General features: G+C 33.4%; 2 protein-coding genes across 2 annotated transcripts; both read left to right on the top strand.

The window, feature by feature from the left end:
• The first annotated feature begins 4452 nt into the window (after positions 1–4452).
• LOC127096777 (sorting nexin 1) lies at positions 4453–9439 on the top strand. Its single transcript, XM_051035321.1, has 10 exons — positions 4453–4835; positions 5257–5392; positions 6468–6601; positions 7085–7156; positions 7732–7891; positions 8047–8180; positions 8297–8365; positions 8535–8614; positions 8942–9002; positions 9086–9439. The coding sequence occupies exons 1-10, from the start codon at positions 4668–4670 to the stop codon at positions 9293–9295; spliced, it is 1224 nt and encodes a 407-aa protein (XP_050891278.1). The 5' UTR covers positions 4453–4667; the 3' UTR covers positions 9296–9439.
• Positions 9440–10036: 597 nt separating this feature from the next.
• Positions 10037–11312, top strand: LOC127096776 (uncharacterized). The gene is made up of 3 exons (XM_051035320.1): positions 10037–10500; positions 10587–10640; positions 10814–11312. Exons 1-3 carry the CDS (start codon positions 10216–10218, stop codon positions 11045–11047), a joined length of 573 nt encoding a protein of 190 aa, XP_050891277.1. The 5' UTR covers positions 10037–10215; the 3' UTR covers positions 11048–11312.
• Positions 11313–17510: the final 6198 nt, after the last annotated feature.

The following is a 17510-nucleotide window of genomic DNA, read 5'->3' as shown; positions in this document are numbered from 1 at the left end:
GAAGTTGGATGTGGCTGAACAGAAGTACAACTATTATTGAAAGAGGTGCACAAGTGCTGATGTTGAAGCAGATGTCAGTATGACATTCTGGCTGGTACATGTGCTGGAGTTACAGTAGCTGTTATTTGGTGAATGCACAGATTTAGGGGGAGAAGAAGTACCCTTGTGCATTATGCATTTGTGTGTCTTACTAGTTGCATCCATAACTAGTAATTCTGATTGTTGCACAGATTTAGGGGGAGGAGAAGTACCCTTGTGCATGTATGTATTACTAGTAGCCATAGCTAGTAATTGTTTTGCTTCTGCTGCTGATTAAACTTCTGTTATGTTGTTTAACTGCTGATAGTTTGCCTTGTGAACAAAAAGGACATATATATGTTTTAGCCAAAATTTGCCAAAGGGGGAGTTTGTTGATTCTAAGTGTTGGCAGCAATTTTGGTAAAACAAAGAGTGTTCACAAGATGTCATGTGTGATGTCTTAACATGAGATATCCTATGTACCTGCTGGAGTTAAAGAACGTGTGCAAGCAGGATTGTTTCAGAATGCCACATACAATGACAAGGCTTCTGATATTGGTTGTACCTATTGGAGCTTATATGGAAGACATGTTCATGCAGGATTGTTTCAGATGACATACACAATGTCATGGTATCTGATATGGCTGTACCTGCTATAAAAAGAAATATGGATTATGCAGGATTTTTCCAGGATGTCAGACCCGATGTCATGACATCCTGTACACAGAACATTCAGTATGAATGTCTGGTGTTTTGTAATTGCACAATTAATGGCAATCATTGGTCGATTGAAGATATGGCTAGCTGGCGCATTCAATCAGAAGATTTGGTGAATATACAGTTTCCAAATATGGAGATCTTTTAGGAAATAAAAGATTGAAGACCTTGATTGTAGCAGAAGAATTCTGCCAGCTCTGTGACAGCAAAGGAAAAACTTGTTGCGATTTCTGAAGGCCCAAATCCAGTTGGGTGGTTAGGTTATAAATAGCAGATTGTAACCTAGGTTTTGGAAGCCTCAAACAATGTAAATATTAGGGGTGTGTGTGAGGTAAACCTCCCAACCTGTGGGAAGGTTACTAGGTGTTTCTCAGTGCTTGAAAGCATGAGATTATTTGTAACTCAAAGCCTGTAGGCAAGAATTGTTATGTTCTTGAACGAAGCTGTGAAGCATGTTCAAGTTGTTTAAACATTACATTGTAATTGTAGTGATAGGAATGGAAACTGGAGGTTTCTATCTAGGAGTTCCTAGGTATAGATTGCATTGGGTAGGGATTAAGTGAAGAGTTATAAATGGAGGAGTTTAACTCTGAATTAATACTGCTAATAGTGGATCTTCTTCCTGGCTTGGTATGCCCCAAGAGTAGGTAATGTTGTACCGAACTGGGTTAACAATTACTGGTGTTTTTACCTTCTGCACACTATATTCTGTCTGTTATAACTCAGTCTGGTGTTAGTCTGTTTATGAAGGGAATAACAGACCTGACACATAGCCTGCAGTCTGAATGCAAAACAGAATATTATGACATTCATAATTGACTGCTAATACTGATGTATAAACTGATTGGTCTGTTACAGTTCAACCATCTGTAATGTTGGAACAGGTGATGTTCAAATCAATGTTGAGACATCATGCTGATATCTGGGCAGGATCAATAAACATAAGTGTTATGTTTGATCTCTACTGTGTCTTTGTACTAGATGGACAAAACTGGATGTTCTTCTGTCCATGGTGGTATAGTAGCAGATGTCATGACATCTGTGACTGTGTGCATATGAGTACTGGGTTTTAATTTTTATAACTGTCTTGCTGTATTAGTAACAATGTTGGATCAGATGTCATGACTTCGTGTAGAATATCTGAACTCTGACTATACCAGAATTTCAATCCTTATCATTTTTAACTCGCACTCACCAACGCACAACATCGTGTCTCTCAATACTTCTAATTTTTTTTCGCTTTCGGGTATGTCTCAGTCTAACCAACAAGTGAACTCCCTTTATAGTTGCTCGAAACTACAGATGTTCTAGAAGATCATATCCATCAGAGGTTTGTCTCTCTAATAAATCACTTTCTCACTGCGACGACGAAAACGAACCATGTTTGCAATTTAATGAGAGAGATGTGAAAAAATGAATCACACCACACCTCTATTTATACTAAAAATAACGTAACACACATAGATGTCAGATCAATTGACGCCACCTCTTACAAATTACACATATGGATCAATTGGAATGACAACACTAGATACAAAAGTCAATCCAATTTGACGTGTTTTTTTTTAAAAGTGGGATGATTTAAAAAATTATCTAAAATATAAATTTTTTAATTTTTTTTAACAACTTGATTATTTGAATACAAAATTCTCATGACCACCGCTAAAAATGCAATAAACAAACCCTAAAATTAACCTCCAATTTTTAGAAATCTCTTAAATTAAAAGCTCTCATTGTTGTAGTATAACATGTTTCGTAGTATGAGACGTGAATAGGGTTACTCTATAATACTTTGACATTTTTAACTTAGTTTCTTCTAAAGAGTATAAATTAATTGAATTGTTTATTAAAAAACAAGAATTGAATTGTTTATTATAAATTTTATAAAAGAAACTTGAAGAAAGTTTACTCCAATAGTTACATGTAATTCATTTTATTTTATACAAAACAAAACCGTATGTACCGTCATTTCAGGTTGAATTCAATTAAATGCGCGTGTAAAAAAATATTAACACATCATGCAAGTTGTGACACGTCAGGCCCACACACGTCAGTGCTTAATGGTTATTGGTCGAATGTCCTAGCTACTCACTTAACCAAGTGCCACGGCAGGTGGTTTTATGATTTAGTTAGTTAACCGTGTGTCAACTGTCAACTCCGCACCGCACACCCAAACCTTGATCCGATTTCATAACACTGTTTCGCCATAAACGGGTCGGAGCATTTTAAACCATTAATAGGAGTAATGTTTTTCATTCTCATATTTTCAAATGGCAATTACACCAAACCCACGCCAAACAATTCTTTTCTTTCATATACTAGCAACTACTTTGATTTAGTTTTGTAAAATAATTTTTATATTTTTTAAATTTTAAAATAATAAAATTTGTTTAGTAACTTAATTTAAAATATTATTTTTCAAAACTATCATTATTTATAAATTTTAAAACCTATAACACTAAAATAAAAGTTAAAAGTTTTAGTTTTTAGTTTTAAAAATTAAGAATATGAAAAAACAAAAAAAATTATAATTTTTAATGATGGTAAATTTGTAATATTTTGCAATTTTTAATGTAATTTTTTAGATTATTAATTGTATAATATTATACAAACAAATGTGTCAAAATCACAAATAAATCCTTATATAATTTTTTTATACATTTTTTTTTCATTTCATTAGAAGATAATCATTTTATTTTTACTCCTTTATTTATTAATTGTATTTATTTCATTTCTTATTCAACCTAAAAAAATTAAAGAAAAAGTTCCCTATTTTCAAATTAAATATAATAAAATAAGTTTTATTTAAATTAACAAAATTAATATATTATTCAACACTATATTAATTATTCAACTGATTTGTTTATTTGACAATGAAATTGAAAAAACTAATAATTAAAAAATTCAACTTGAATATTTATATATATTATATGTTAAAAATTGCGTCTGCAACAATATTTTACATTTTTTATAAATAAGCTAAATAATTTTGATCTTTCTTAATAAACTTGTTTATAAGATTAGACTCTTCATACTTTTCAATTCTTCTTCAAATGTTTTATTCAAAATTGATTATGTGTCATAAGAATGTGTGACACACAATTTTATATTTTATGATGTGAGAGAATCCAATAGTATTAGTATTAATAATGAATTTGATATCATTAAATTACATAATTTCAAAACCCATATCTACTACTAGCCTCGCAACCTTCCTTTACCTTCTTTATTTTTTCATCTTTAATTTATTTTAGAGTTCAAAAAGTAACAAATAAAAATAATTAACCATCATCGCTATATTATGAAAATTTTAAAACTTTTATTTAAGATTTATGTATATGATGCCAATAAATGAACATTAAATGCATTATTAACTTTTAATTTGAGATTGTATGTATAATTAATATTTATTTTTTGATCTTGATTTTTTATTTTATTTATTATTATAAAAATAAAATACAAATAATACAAGTTTTTTTTAAAAGTATTTTGAAGATAAATCTAGTAAAAAAATTCGTTTCAAAATAACATAATCAAATATATTTTATTTTTAAAATCAATTCATAAAATAGTTTTGTAAAAATCATTCAAACTAACCCTAACTCTCCTCTTATACTATATCCAATTTAGCATATGCATGCATGAGAAAGGAATTATGAAACCTACCCGACCCAATTAATAGAGAACCGGGTTTACACGCATTGAATAGCCATAAACCAAAGCAACTAAACCTTCCAAGTGGCAACAAATTTTCACCGCCACACCATACACAACCTCTAGTCACTGATTCTCCGATCACTTTCTTTTGCTATTCCACAAAACGACCGTGAATTTTTCGGTAATTACAAATCTGCCACCGCTCCGATTCACAAAATAAGCAACCACGATCTTATGCGATTGAAAATTACTAGTTTCTTAAAACTTCGAATTTGATGGTAACTTTTGAGGGAATGGAACAGCAGAGAAGTTCCTCCGGTGGTGCGTCGCTGAGCCCCAGATCGCCGTCGTCATCGCAACCGTTTCTCTCCGTTTCTGTCACGGATCCCGTTAAACTCGGCAATGGCGTTCAGTCTTATATCTCTTACCGCGTCATTACCAAAGTATTTTTCTATTACTCAATATTCAATAACTTTGTGCTCTTTATTTTTATTTTTTGTATATTGTTTTGTTGAAAATTTCTCATCGAATCCTAGTCTCAGCTTGATTTCGGTGTTGATAAATGTGTGAACGATGGAATTTTGATTGTATAATCTCGGTTTTTGTGTGATTGATTTTCCTGAGAAGTTCAGTCTGGGGGTTTCCTCCTCGAGTGAGGTGTTGGTGATGTTAAGTGGATAAATTATTGGGAATAATCAATTTTTTTCTTGCAATGAATGAATGCATCAGTTAAGAAGCAGTATATTTTGGAGCCTGAAATTGGAGTGATTGGAATTGAAGCTTAGGGTTTATTTCCATTTGAATGCATCTAGTAAATGTGTAACTGCAAACATGATCATCTGACTATTTGAAACAATGTGGCAGACAAATTTTCAGGAATACCAGGCACCTGAGAAGATTGTCATCCGGCGTTACAGTGACTTTGTTTGGTTACGTGATCGCCTTTTTGAGAAGTACAAAGGCATTTTCATTCCTCCTCTTCCAGAGAAAAGTGCTGTAGGTAACATCTAAATAGTACTCTTGCACGCATTATAATACTTTGAATGTGGCTATCTATTGAAATTTAATGTCAATGCTACCTTGACACTTGTTCCATGCTTTATCTTCCTGCCTGTGTTAAGACGTCGTGTTGCTTTAATTTCATTGCAGTATCAACATTTTGTTTGATGGATTTTTTTCCACCTTGCTCTTTTACACGATCAAAATAGTGTAAAACAGGTTGTTGTGTGTGTGTGGAACAACTTTGGTTAGAAAACTTTCTCATTGTGAGAAATGAAAACAATCCCCCGTTTCTCACTTCTCTGAACCATGCGAGTTACTTATTTGAAATTCATCTGTTTAGAACATCAAATATTGGATTTCAAGCAAGTTTTCAAGGTCCTTGTTAGTATTCTTATGATTTTAATCAGAGAAAGGAGAAGAATCAATCATGAGATTCATGTCCATGAACATGACAAGTTCAACTAAGACCAAAGTAGCTTTGTTCAATAGGGGAGAATGGTGGAAGAAACGTTCTAACGTTGTTTTGTGACAAAGATGATGGAAGGACGCAGAGAAGGAAGAGTAACCACTCATGTGACGCTTAATTGATTTTTTTTTAATCTAGACCAATGACCATTGAATTGTATTTTACGGTAGGATGATTGTTCTCATTTCTCACAATAACAAAATGTTCTCATGAGTTGTTCCCTATATTTTAAGAATTAACCTTGGAAGTACCCAGTCTTCTGCTTTGCCTCTTGTATTTTTCCTTTGTCTTTCAGATTTCTGATGGTGCTTTATAATTTGAATACAGAAACTGTTTGTCTGATTTATTTTATGGATGTCTTTTCATTTCAGAGTTTAACAGGCTATTTATTATATAGTGTCCTAGATTGCCTTTGATTATGCTTATAAAAATTAATTGTTGATTTGATACACTGCTGTTGAACATTGTTTAATTATGTAATGATATCAATGATTCCCCTCATAGAAAATTGTTGATTTCTGATTGTAGTTTATTTGAGACTTCAAATATCATGTCATCTAACACTCAATTTGTGTTTCAATTTTGGTTTGTAAACTTTGTATTACAGAGAAATTCCGTTTCAGTGCGGAGTTTATTGAAATGAGGCGACAGGCATTGGATGTATTTGTAAATAGAATAGCGTCGCATCATGAACTTCAACAAAGTGAGGATCTGAGGACGTTTTTGCAGGCAGAGGAAGAGGTGATACCTTGAATTCAGTGAACTATTTTGTTCTCTGTGCATCTCTATCTATTTTATATGTGATTTGTTGGCTATGCCACTCTTTCTTTTGTTTTTCAACTTTTTATCATGGTGCCACGTCACTGCACTGTTTTTGAGTCCAAATCTTTGATTCAATCTAAACCATATTGACTACATTGATTGCTTTGTTTTGTGTTGAGTCTCCTGAATTGACCATCAATGACTTGATTTCATATTAGTGGTTGTTATATGAAAAAAATGAATTATGCAATATGGTTACTACCTCCTAATCAGGCTACGCTCTGGAGAGTGTGGGACGTTGAACGTGTCAAGACTTATTCCCATCCTCTGCCATGTGGGATTTTGTAATATATATTGAATCTGCAACTGCTCTAGTTCTGATGTTTTCTGACATTTGATTTGACTTTTAAGAGGTAAAATAAAACCTTACTTAAGCTTGATTTTATCAAACATACTATGCAGACAATGGAAAGGTTAAGGTCCCACGAGGCTGGCATATTCAAGAAGCCATCTGATTTAATGCAGATTTTTAAGGTAAGACGAGTTCTACTGGTATTTTCGAATATGGATAGTTTCCTTTTACTTGATTGAAATCTGTTAAATGGAGTGATCTAAATTTTGAATTTCATTTTATTCAGTTTCTGTTTAATGGAGTGATCTAAAATTTGAATTTCATTTTATTCAGATTCTGTTAAATGGAGTGATCTAAAATTTGAAATTTAATTAATTTCCTAAATGAAATAACCTTACAAGGAGTGCGTCTTTCTTTCCCTGTTAGTACGTATGAAACGAGTTATGATTTGCTTTGGTTTTTGCAAATAAAATGTCATTGATGACTTGTAGACCCATAGAATAGAGTGTGATCGGGGGAGTTTAACAGGTTTTATCTTATCCTCACTAGACCAATGAAATATACTCTGTACTTGATATTTGCATTTTGCTGCATTCTTATGCAATTCAACTACTTTCATGAATATATCTAATGTAATGGTCTCCTGGATTGAAAACTTCCTCTATATAGACATTTGCTTTTGCTGGTCTACTTGTTTGAGCGTGCTGTTTATTCAGGTTTCTTTTAAGATTTAAATTGATTAAGTGAATTTTTGCAGGATGTGCAATCAAAAGTGAGTGATGTTGTCCTTGGGAAGGAGAAGCCAGTGGAAGAATCTGATGCTGAATATGAGAAGCTAAAACATTACATTTTTGAACTAGAAAATCACTTGGGTGAAGCTCAAAAGCATGCATATCGTCTTGTGAAGAGGCACAGAGGTAACGGTTTCATTTAAGATATCAGTTTGATACATCTTTTTGCCTTCTACCTATTGTCCTTTTCTGATTTAGTCTTATGTATTTTCTTTTTATATTTTGTTCCTTATTCTGCCAAGATTATTTACTGTGATAAAATGTACTTTTTGCTCTTGCAGAGTTGGGACAATCATTGTCGGATTTTGGAAAAGCCGTGAAACTTCTAGGTGCTTCTGAAGGAAATGCACTTGGGAAAGCATTCTCTGAACTTGGGGTAAAGTCAGAGATTTTATCAATCAAGCTGCAAAAGGAGGTCAGCTCTATGTGTTTTTGTCATACATAAATTTATACGCTTGTTTACTTGTTAGCATAAATTTGCATGCTTTTGAAGGGTGAAAAGAACTATCCTAATTTGAATCTGTCAAGCAGGCACATCAGCTCTTGATGAGTTTTGAAGAACCTTTGAAAGATTATGTCCGTGCTGTACAATCTATTAAGGTAGTTCTGGTTACACTTTCTTTCACTATTCCATAACAAAATTGTCTATAACCTGATTAAGACTTTTTTCATGATTTTGAAATATATTTCACATGCCTGCTCCTTCAACCCTTTCCTCCAAGAATGAGCTAAAACGGATTGTTATAACTTGTTTCACATTCTGAAACAGGCAACAATAGCAGAGAGGGCAAATGCCTTCAGGAGGCAATGTGAATTGGCTGAAACAATGAAGCTGAAGGAGATTAATCTGTATGCTCCTGTTTACCATTTTTACTATTTGATTAATTTTGTTTGCGTTACATGACATGATTACCCCTCTTTTCACATGATATTTTATGGTTGAATGAACATTCACGATATGTTCCTTTTGAATACAGTCCATTTCCCCTTATCCTTTTGAATGCAGTCCATTTCCCCCAACCAAAACTTGAGCGTATAAATTAAAAATGCAAATAAGTCTTGTTCGTGTCTTGTATTGAGGAATTTTATAATTGTTTTTAATCAAGCTGATGGACCAGAAATCTGCTTCTTGTCTTGTACCCTGATATATATTCCTTATAATTGTTTGGAATGCAGTGACAAACTCATGTTGATTCGCTCTGATAAAGTGGGAGAAGCTGAGCGAGAATTTCATGAGGCAAGTTTGTTTATCATTTGACGTCGATGATATTTTTTTATATCTTGTGTGTTTGACTGGACTAACATGATTATGCCATGCAGTTGAAGGCAGAGAGTGAACAAGCAACAAAGACATTTGAGACAATTGTGAAACTGATGAATGAAGAAATAGGGCGTTTTCAGGAACAGAAAACATTAGATATGGGGATAGCTTTCCACGAATTTGCTAAAGGTCAGGCACGCCTAGCAAATGGTATTGCAGATGCGTGGCGGAGTTTGCTTCCTAAACTAGAGGCATGTTCCTCTTCGTAGTGAAACTCTTTGTAATAGGGGCTTACCAGAGTTCCATGCTGCTTCAAATTATGTTGTACAAGATGTGATTTTGTCACCACTTTGATTTTGTACAAAGTCTTAAAACAATTGAAATGCCATATTTAAATTACCTTTGATTTTCCATTCTCCTCTATCTTTCTTGTTTCACGTGGTTGTATATCATGTTTGTTTTCATGGTGGATTGTATGTGCGCTCAATTGAAGTATGCAGTTATACCCAGAGTTAAACAGCTTTTAGCTTAAACTCAACTCTCGGTGCTAACGTGGAAAGACTGATTCACAAACAGATACTATGAATATTGAGGTGTTCTAGTAAGTGTGAAGTGTCCCTTAGAATGTACATGAATAATTCAATATGTTCGGCTTTCTAATTTGGGGTCATAATACAGAACTCTTAACATGAGTATTGTTTAATTGTAAATTTTAAGCTTAGTCCGGTGTGGGACAAAAGATGGCGATGTGAAGGATCGGGTGGTGTGAGCCGATGTGGTGGAGTCGGGGTATTAAGTTAAGGTTAGCACTCTAATATTCAAATAAATGAATTTTGAGGTGTAATTTTGTAAGAGTGAATGAATGATGTCAAATAATATTTTTTTTTATAAATTATCTCAAATAAATAATTTTAGACATTTAAAAAAAAATTAAAAATAAATAAATTATGCATACAAATTAAATTCAAGAGAAAATTAAAATAAGATTTTTCGTTTAAAAAGAAAAGGTTAAGATTTTGGGTGACAGACAGCAATAATATTGGCAACGTGGGGCTGTTGAGAGCCATTTGTTCTACGAAAACCTGAACACAAAAGAAATCAGCTAAAGCATTATCTATCCAGTGCCATTATTCAACATAAAAAATAATAACAATCAAGGAGAGTTAGCTGAGAGGGAGAAGGAAAAAGCATGGCAATGACAACAAGTAGTAGATGCTTGAGTGTGAATCTGAAAGAAACAAGATTCAATTCCCATGTTCCTCTGCCACCTTCTCAGCACTCCCTCATCCCTATTTTCCACAACAACATTCATCCCTCACCCGTGCTTCGCACCCGCTTCCATCTCACGGTGGTGGTGCCCAAAGCTTCAGCCGGAAGCTACAGCTCCACCGATGACGATGACGGAGTTTCTCTCGGCACCATGAAACTGCCGGTTAACATAGACCTTCAGAGACTCGATTCCCTCTTATTTCAGGTATAACTAAATACACGTTTACCTCCATTAACTGTTTAAATCGCTTCATCTTTTTAAACTTATGTTATATATTTTTGCTATGGCAGTGGGCGAACAGTCTTGCACAGGGAGCCAGTCTACCACTTCCCATGCCTCTCAAGGTAAGCCTTAGAGTTAGTTGTTAAATTTGTTACGAGTAGTTATTAGTTGGTTAGTTCTGTTACAAAAGTTTGTTAAGATTTGTTAGTCGGTCATAATTAATATATAAAGTGTACTATCATATGAATTTGTTAAACATTTCATTTGTTGCTATCACTTGAATTTGATAAAGTAGGTGGACAAAATAGCCGGTGGAGCAAGGTTGGGATTTATAACCATTGGAGACGGGGACACAGAAGTTCTTGTGTATATTGACTGTTTGGTTTTTAAACCCAATGAAAGTTCTGCTCCGATTTTTCGTGCATCCAGACATGGAGTCTTAAAAGATAAGGTGCCACCGGGTGAGCCCAGAATCATGAGGAGCCTTATGCAAGCTCTTCAGAAGTCGGTTCAAATCGCAACACTGTGAAATTTGTTTTTACTCTTCTTCTCCCATACTTGTAGGATTTTGAGCTGAAAAGTGTAAACTATCCGAAATGAAGTATAAATTTGATGCAAATATATTTACTTCAAGAGAGTCATGAATGATTGTACATATTTCTTTTACTACTGTGTACTAGAGAAATTCTGTAGACGTGTGTGCAAATCCTACTTATCGATTTGAACCATCTATAGAAACTGCTTTCATTAGTTGATTTCAACACTGCTTTCTTAATAACATTACTTTACACTAATTTCTCATGTAATTTTGTTAAATTATGTCAGTTATAGAATTAACTGCTAACTGGAATAAAGAACTAAAGTATAATTTTTTTGATTAAAACGATTAAAATTGTTTTTGGTAGTGGTGGCTTCTAAAATAGACAAAGACCGACAAAGGTAGTTGTTCGTTCCATAAAATGGCTTCAAAATAAAATAAATTATTCTACTGTTTAAATTTAAATTAGGTGTAACATTCCTAAAACCAAAAACATATGTATTAATAGTTGTTAATTTATTTTTGGTTTAAAGCCCATGCATATGTTTATGTTTTGACAATGATAAATCTTTACTTTTGTTTCGAAGCTTATATCAGAAAATTTAACAAGGATTGTACATTAACTCTGATAGCTTAGTCCCGGCGAAGGAATTCTATGATGTTCGATTGAATTTGAGATAGACGATGAAGAATAAGATATATTAGGTTAGATTGACAATTACTATGATGCTTTTATATAAGAATGTTTGATAGCATAGAAAATAGAATTGAGTTGTTGTATAATTAACTTTTATTTGAAAGTTTTTATTTTTAAAGAAGTTGTCACATCCCAATTTTCATCTTGAATTGCCAAATCAATATTTTTATCATAGTTTTTAATGATTGTGTATCATAACATAACATGCATTTTATACCGTATAATGTTTAAAATGTCTGTCGAAATAAATTCTCGGAATTCTCGGATCCATGCGCAAACTGGTTGAATTAATTTTTAAATGTGTGTCAAATTAGCGGAAGGAAATTTTAATAAAACCCAGTTTGAAGAAATAAGTTGTATTAATCTACATTTCACATAGTTTAACCTGATGTGCTTGTTTTATTTTTTTAACTACTTTTTTTATCGCATTTTAAATAGTTTGAGCCTTTTAATCGATCATTTTTTTATTTTAAAATTTGATCAAAACCTATATGTTTTCGAAAAGTTTATTTTACGATGATCATTTTGATGCATTCTGTTTAACTTTTCGGGTATTTTTACGTGCATTTTTTTATTCATTTTGAGTCATTTTATATTTATTATTTTATCAAAATATTCATTATAATTAAATAGAGTTTTTTACGTTTTAGTTTCAATTTAATTTTGATTATTTAGAATGATTTTATTTTATTTGGTTTAATTTGTTTTTAACTATTCTTCTCTCTAAATTAAATATTCAAGGACTTTTTGGGGATTTCTTCGATAAGTAAAACCCTAATTCTAAGTGAGTGCGAGAGAGAGGACAAAAGAGATCAATGGATACCACTCAGGGCTCTCCAAAAAGAGTTCTTTCATTTTGAAACCAAATAAAAGTGACCAATAAAAAGCCTTCACGCGGACATGCTAAAGAGACCATTAGAAAATCCACACACATACCATAAAACCGGTGATGCATGAACAGTTGGCGGAAAAATGCAGTCCCGAATCGACTTCCGTCTATTCTGAACCGACTACTAGAAAACCGGATATGCGATAAACCGATGGATAACAGTATGCTGATAACAAATAAACACGTTTGGATAATCGTTTTAATGAAATTCACATACATCACTATATTCCAATGAACAAAAAGAAACATAACACTTTTATCGAACAGTTGATGTGTAATGTTTAATGATCCTTATTGTCAATGGAGTTGTCAAAACAATTTTCTCAAATAAAAACACTAAAACTGTTTTTCAATTATGTAGAAATATTTTGCCAATGTAGGATCATTTAACAGAAAAGTTAACACTACAATTAAATGATAAACTTGCTAAAAAAGTAAAGAGATTAAGGATAGAAAATTGTACGCAAAGAGTTTGATAAGGAAGTTCCCCACTACCGTCCTCGCGTGTGGGTACGTCTCCCATCAATTTCGAAATCAAAATTGAGATCTTATTTCCAATAATGTTGCACATGTTTACAAGGTTACATCATAAATAACGAACACTAATCCCACCGATTATGTTGAATTTGTCTTAACCCCGCTTGATCTGATCAAGTCTTGAACCTCAAAATCAATGATCAATCCTCCGCTCCACTACTTGTTTGCGAAATCTCCCAGATTTCCAAACCCCTTCGCTACGGCTGAATTCGATCCACTTGACTTTGATGAAAACCCCCAAGAAACGATCCTTTCTTGATGAAAAACCTTCTGGTTTTTCAGAGAAACCCCCTTTGCATCCCTTCAACCCAACTTCGATTACAAATCCTACAGCTGAACGTTATCTCAAATATCTCTTGATGCAATGCACAATGATTATTATGTTTCAATGTGATTGTATATGAAAAGGTGATTGAGAAGATAATGAAGACAAAGTATCTTTCAGGTTTCTTGCTCACACAAAAAATGCTCTCAAAACGTTTTCATGTGTTGTGTAAAAAGAATAATATTTTACTACTTATAACAGAGTGAAAACAGAAAATAACAAAAAAATTTAGTTGGATGAGTCGATACATGTGTGCAAAACTTGACTCATGAGTCGATACATGATCCAATGGGTCGATAGATGAGGTAACAAAAACGTTTTCCAAAATGAATGTATCATGATGTATCGATACATAGGGTATGGGTCGATCCATACTGGGTTGAAAAACAATTTTTCACAATTTTAATACAGCATGAGTCAATACATGAGTAAATGGGTCGATACATGTTTGGTAGAAAGCACCAAATATAAAGGTTGACAATCCATGTATCGATACAACCATCAATGGATCGATACATGCCGAAGGAAATTTGATTTTTGAGAAAAACAATTATACATGTATCAATACATCACCATATGAGTCCATATATGCTGAACCAAAATTGAATTTCAGAAACACAATTTAAACATGTATCGATACACCAACTCATGCGTCGATCTAAAACATCAAAATATGCAAAAATGATATTTTAATGATGCAAAAATCTTCTCAATTGTTATTTTAATGATATGTCATGCTATAGATCTTTTTGAAATAATTTCCAACTACATTTCTATCACAAACTTTGACATCACTCAAAAACTCATAATATGGGATAACACTCACAAACTCCCCATTTTTGGTGATGGCAAATAATTGCAAGTCTTGTGATGGAAGGTAGATGAATGAGGTAAGCTCCCCTCGAGTTTATGCATAAGATCTTTGAGCATGCAATTCTCCCTCTTTGTCAACATAAAAAAGAGACAACGTATGTTCTGTTAGTAGTATCGTATCTATTATCACAATATCAATGAGTAACGATATGAATGCATACGCAACATAATGGAAAACAAAAGGCATTAACAAAGAACAACCAGTTGGAAGGCAAAAACACAAATGCACTCATAAAGAGTGACTAAATAGGCAATATAGTAAACATGCTTAACATAAGACGAAATTACAAAACAAAAGTTTCTAAGAGGTGCGAGAATTAAACTACATCATACAATCAAAATAACATAAGTCAAACAACATAATGAGATGAAACTAAAACATGGTATGCTATGCATGATATGGTATGTCATGGAAGATTTTTATTTTCATTGAATGGCATATGTTCATCTTGTCCGGGCTCGAATTGACGACTTCCACCTTCCGGAGACGGAGGCGGAGGTTGATTAAATCCACCCATAAAGCCATGATGCCTGAACCGTTGAAATTTAATTTTTGAAAAAAATAAAATGTAAACAGACTTGAGACACATTGATTTTCCTTTGATGGTTTAATTTTTGCAATGAAATGATATGAAATGCATATGCACATATAAACACGTATTAAAGTTTCTATGATAACGAGAGACAAATGCTATAAGTAATGTATAGATAACATATGAATGCATGAAATGCAACATATGAAATGTTTTATGAGTGCATGAATATACAAGATGAAAAAATTATCAATGGGTCACTTTAACATATAGATTGAAAGACTTATTAACGCAATCAACGAAATTTTAAAAATGCACACATATAAGATAATCACAACTTATCAAACATATAACTATATCTCATAAAGGAACAACTTAAGTACACACATAGGTAAAGTTTACAACGAGATATAAAAGGAAAGAAGTTACCTCGTTTGATGAACGGTGAAGATGCATATTCATAAGCTTAAAGAGATCTCAAATAAAGTGGTGAGATATACATATAAATAACGAAAATGCATGCTTATGACATCAAACTTGAGATATCGAGAATTCTTAACTCCCGACGAATGTTAAAAAATGATTCAGTTGCGAGTGGTTATGTAAAAATATCGGCAAGTTGATTTTTAGTATCAACATGTTCAAACACAACATCTTCTTTTTCAACATGATCGCGAAGAAAATGATGTCTAATCTCAATGTGTTTAGTGCGAGAATGTAAAAATGGATTTTTAGTAAGGTTTATGGCACTCGTGTTGTCACATTTGATGGGAATATGTTTGAGTTGTATATCAAAATCAAGTAATTGTTGGTTTATGGCACTACCGGCTGCAACATATTCAGCCTCGGCGGTTGACAAAGCAACATAAACTTGCTTTTTGCTATGCCAACTTACTAACGAGTTTGAAAATAAATGACATGTGCCACTAGTGCTTTTCCTATCCGATTTGACACCGAAAAAGTCAGAATCAGAGTAACCTACTAAACTACAATCACTTTCCTTAGAATACCACAACCCATACTTGGATGTCCCGTGAAGGTATCTAAGTATACGTTTTACAACTTTTAAGTGAGATTCTTTAGGATCCGATTGATATCGAGCGCACATACACACACTAAACATGATGTCGGGTCTAGATGCAGTAAGATATAAAAGAGATCCAATCATACCTATATACTTCTTGACATCTACACTCTTACCATGTTCATCTTTGTCTAAGTTCCCGTTGGTAGGCATAAGGGTGTTGACGGACTTTGAGTCTTCCATTCCAAAGCGCTTTAGCAACTCTCTACAGTATTTTGTTTGACACACGATTGTGCCTTCGTCGAGTTGCTTAATTTGAAGACCGAGGAAGTAGTTTAGCCCCCCATTAAACTCATCTCAAACTCACCCTGTATAACCTTAGAAAATTCTTTGACCAAGTACATGTTAGTTGAACCAAAAATAATATCATCTACTAAAAGAATATGTTTTCCTTGACGTTTAATGAAAAGAGTGGTATCCATTTTACCTCTTGAATATCCATGATCAACTAAAAATTTACTAAGTCTTTCATACCAAGCCCAAGGGGCCTGCTTAAGACCATATAAAGCACACTTTAATTTGAAAACGTGATCCAGATATTCATCATTCTCAAAGCCCAGAGGTTGTGAGACGTATACCTCTTCATTTATGGAACCGTTAAGAAATGCACTATTTACGTCCATTTGATAAAGCTTAAATTTTTTAGCACATGCATAATCAAGCAAAAGGCGTATAGCCTCAAGGCGAGCGACCGAAGCATAAGTCTCCTCATAGTCTATGCCCTCCTCTTGGTTATACCCTTTAAGCACTAATCGGGCTTTATTCCGGGTTATCATTCCGTTTTCATCAAGTTTGTTCCTGAAAACCCACTTAGTACCAATGATACGATGGTCTCGCGGACGATGGACAAGTTCCCAAACATCATTTCTTTTAAATTGATTAAGGTCATATTGCATGGCCATTAGCCAAAATTCATCAATCAAGGCCTCTTTGGTATTTTTAGGTTCTACTTGAGAAACAAAAGGGAAATGATAACAAAAATTACTTAGCTTAGAATGAGTCGTCACTCCTTTGGTGATGTCTCCAAGTATATTGTCAATAGGATGGTCTCTTGAGGATTTCCAAGTCGATGGAAGATCATTCACTTCATCCGGGCTTTCCTCTTCATCTTTTACATGACTAATATCTTCCTCCTTCTTAATGTCAACTATTTTGGGCTGATCACTTCCCTCAACAACATCCTTGAGTATGTCTTCCGAAGATATACCCACTTCATCAAAAGAAGTACCTTTTCCGACATTTTTCGGACAAGACTCATCAAAAGAAACATGAACCGACTCTTCAACAGTAAGTAAACGTTTATTGAAAACTCTAAATGTTGTACTTGATTGAGAATATCCAAGAAAGATACCCTCATCCTCTTTTGCATCAAATTTCCCAAGATTTTCTTTACCATTATTTAAAACAAAACATTTACAACTGAAAATATGAAGATGTGACAAGTTAGGTTTTCTCCCTTTCAAAATCTCCTAAGGGGTTTTATTTAAAATGGTGAGAATTAAAATTCTGTTTAAAA

The sequence above is a fragment of the Lathyrus oleraceus genome, chromosome 6 (genome assembly GCF_024323335.1).
Source record: "Lathyrus oleraceus cultivar Zhongwan6 chromosome 6, CAAS_Psat_ZW6_1.0, whole genome shotgun sequence".
NCBI classification, from domain to species: domain Eukaryota; kingdom Viridiplantae; phylum Streptophyta; class Magnoliopsida; order Fabales; family Fabaceae; genus Lathyrus; species Lathyrus oleraceus.
Note: the sequence above shows the minus strand (reverse complement) of the source record. Positions and strands in the feature narration are given on the sequence as shown.

Coding starts and splice junctions, on each gene's coding strand:
- LOC127096776 (XM_051035320.1), top strand. CDS start 10,216: ATGGCAATGACAACAAGTAGTAGATGCTTGAGTGTGAATCTGAAAGAA. Junction 10,501..10,586: donor TCGATTCCCTCTTATTTCAG/GTATAACTAAAT, acceptor TTGCTATGGCAG/TGGGCGAACAGTCTTGCACA. Junction 10,641..10,813: donor CACTTCCCATGCCTCTCAAG/GTAAGCCTTAGA, acceptor TTGATAAAGTAG/GTGGACAAAATAGCCGGTGG.
- LOC127096777 (XM_051035321.1), top strand. CDS start 4,668: ATGGTAACTTTTGAGGGAATGGAACAGCAGAGAAGTTCCTCCGGTGGT. Junction 7,892..8,046: donor TCTTGTGAAGAGGCACAGAG/GTAACGGTTTCA, acceptor TTGCTCTTGCAG/AGTTGGGACAATCATTGTCG. Junction 8,366..8,534: donor GTGCTGTACAATCTATTAAG/GTAGTTCTGGTT, acceptor ATTCTGAAACAG/GCAACAATAGCAGAGAGGGC.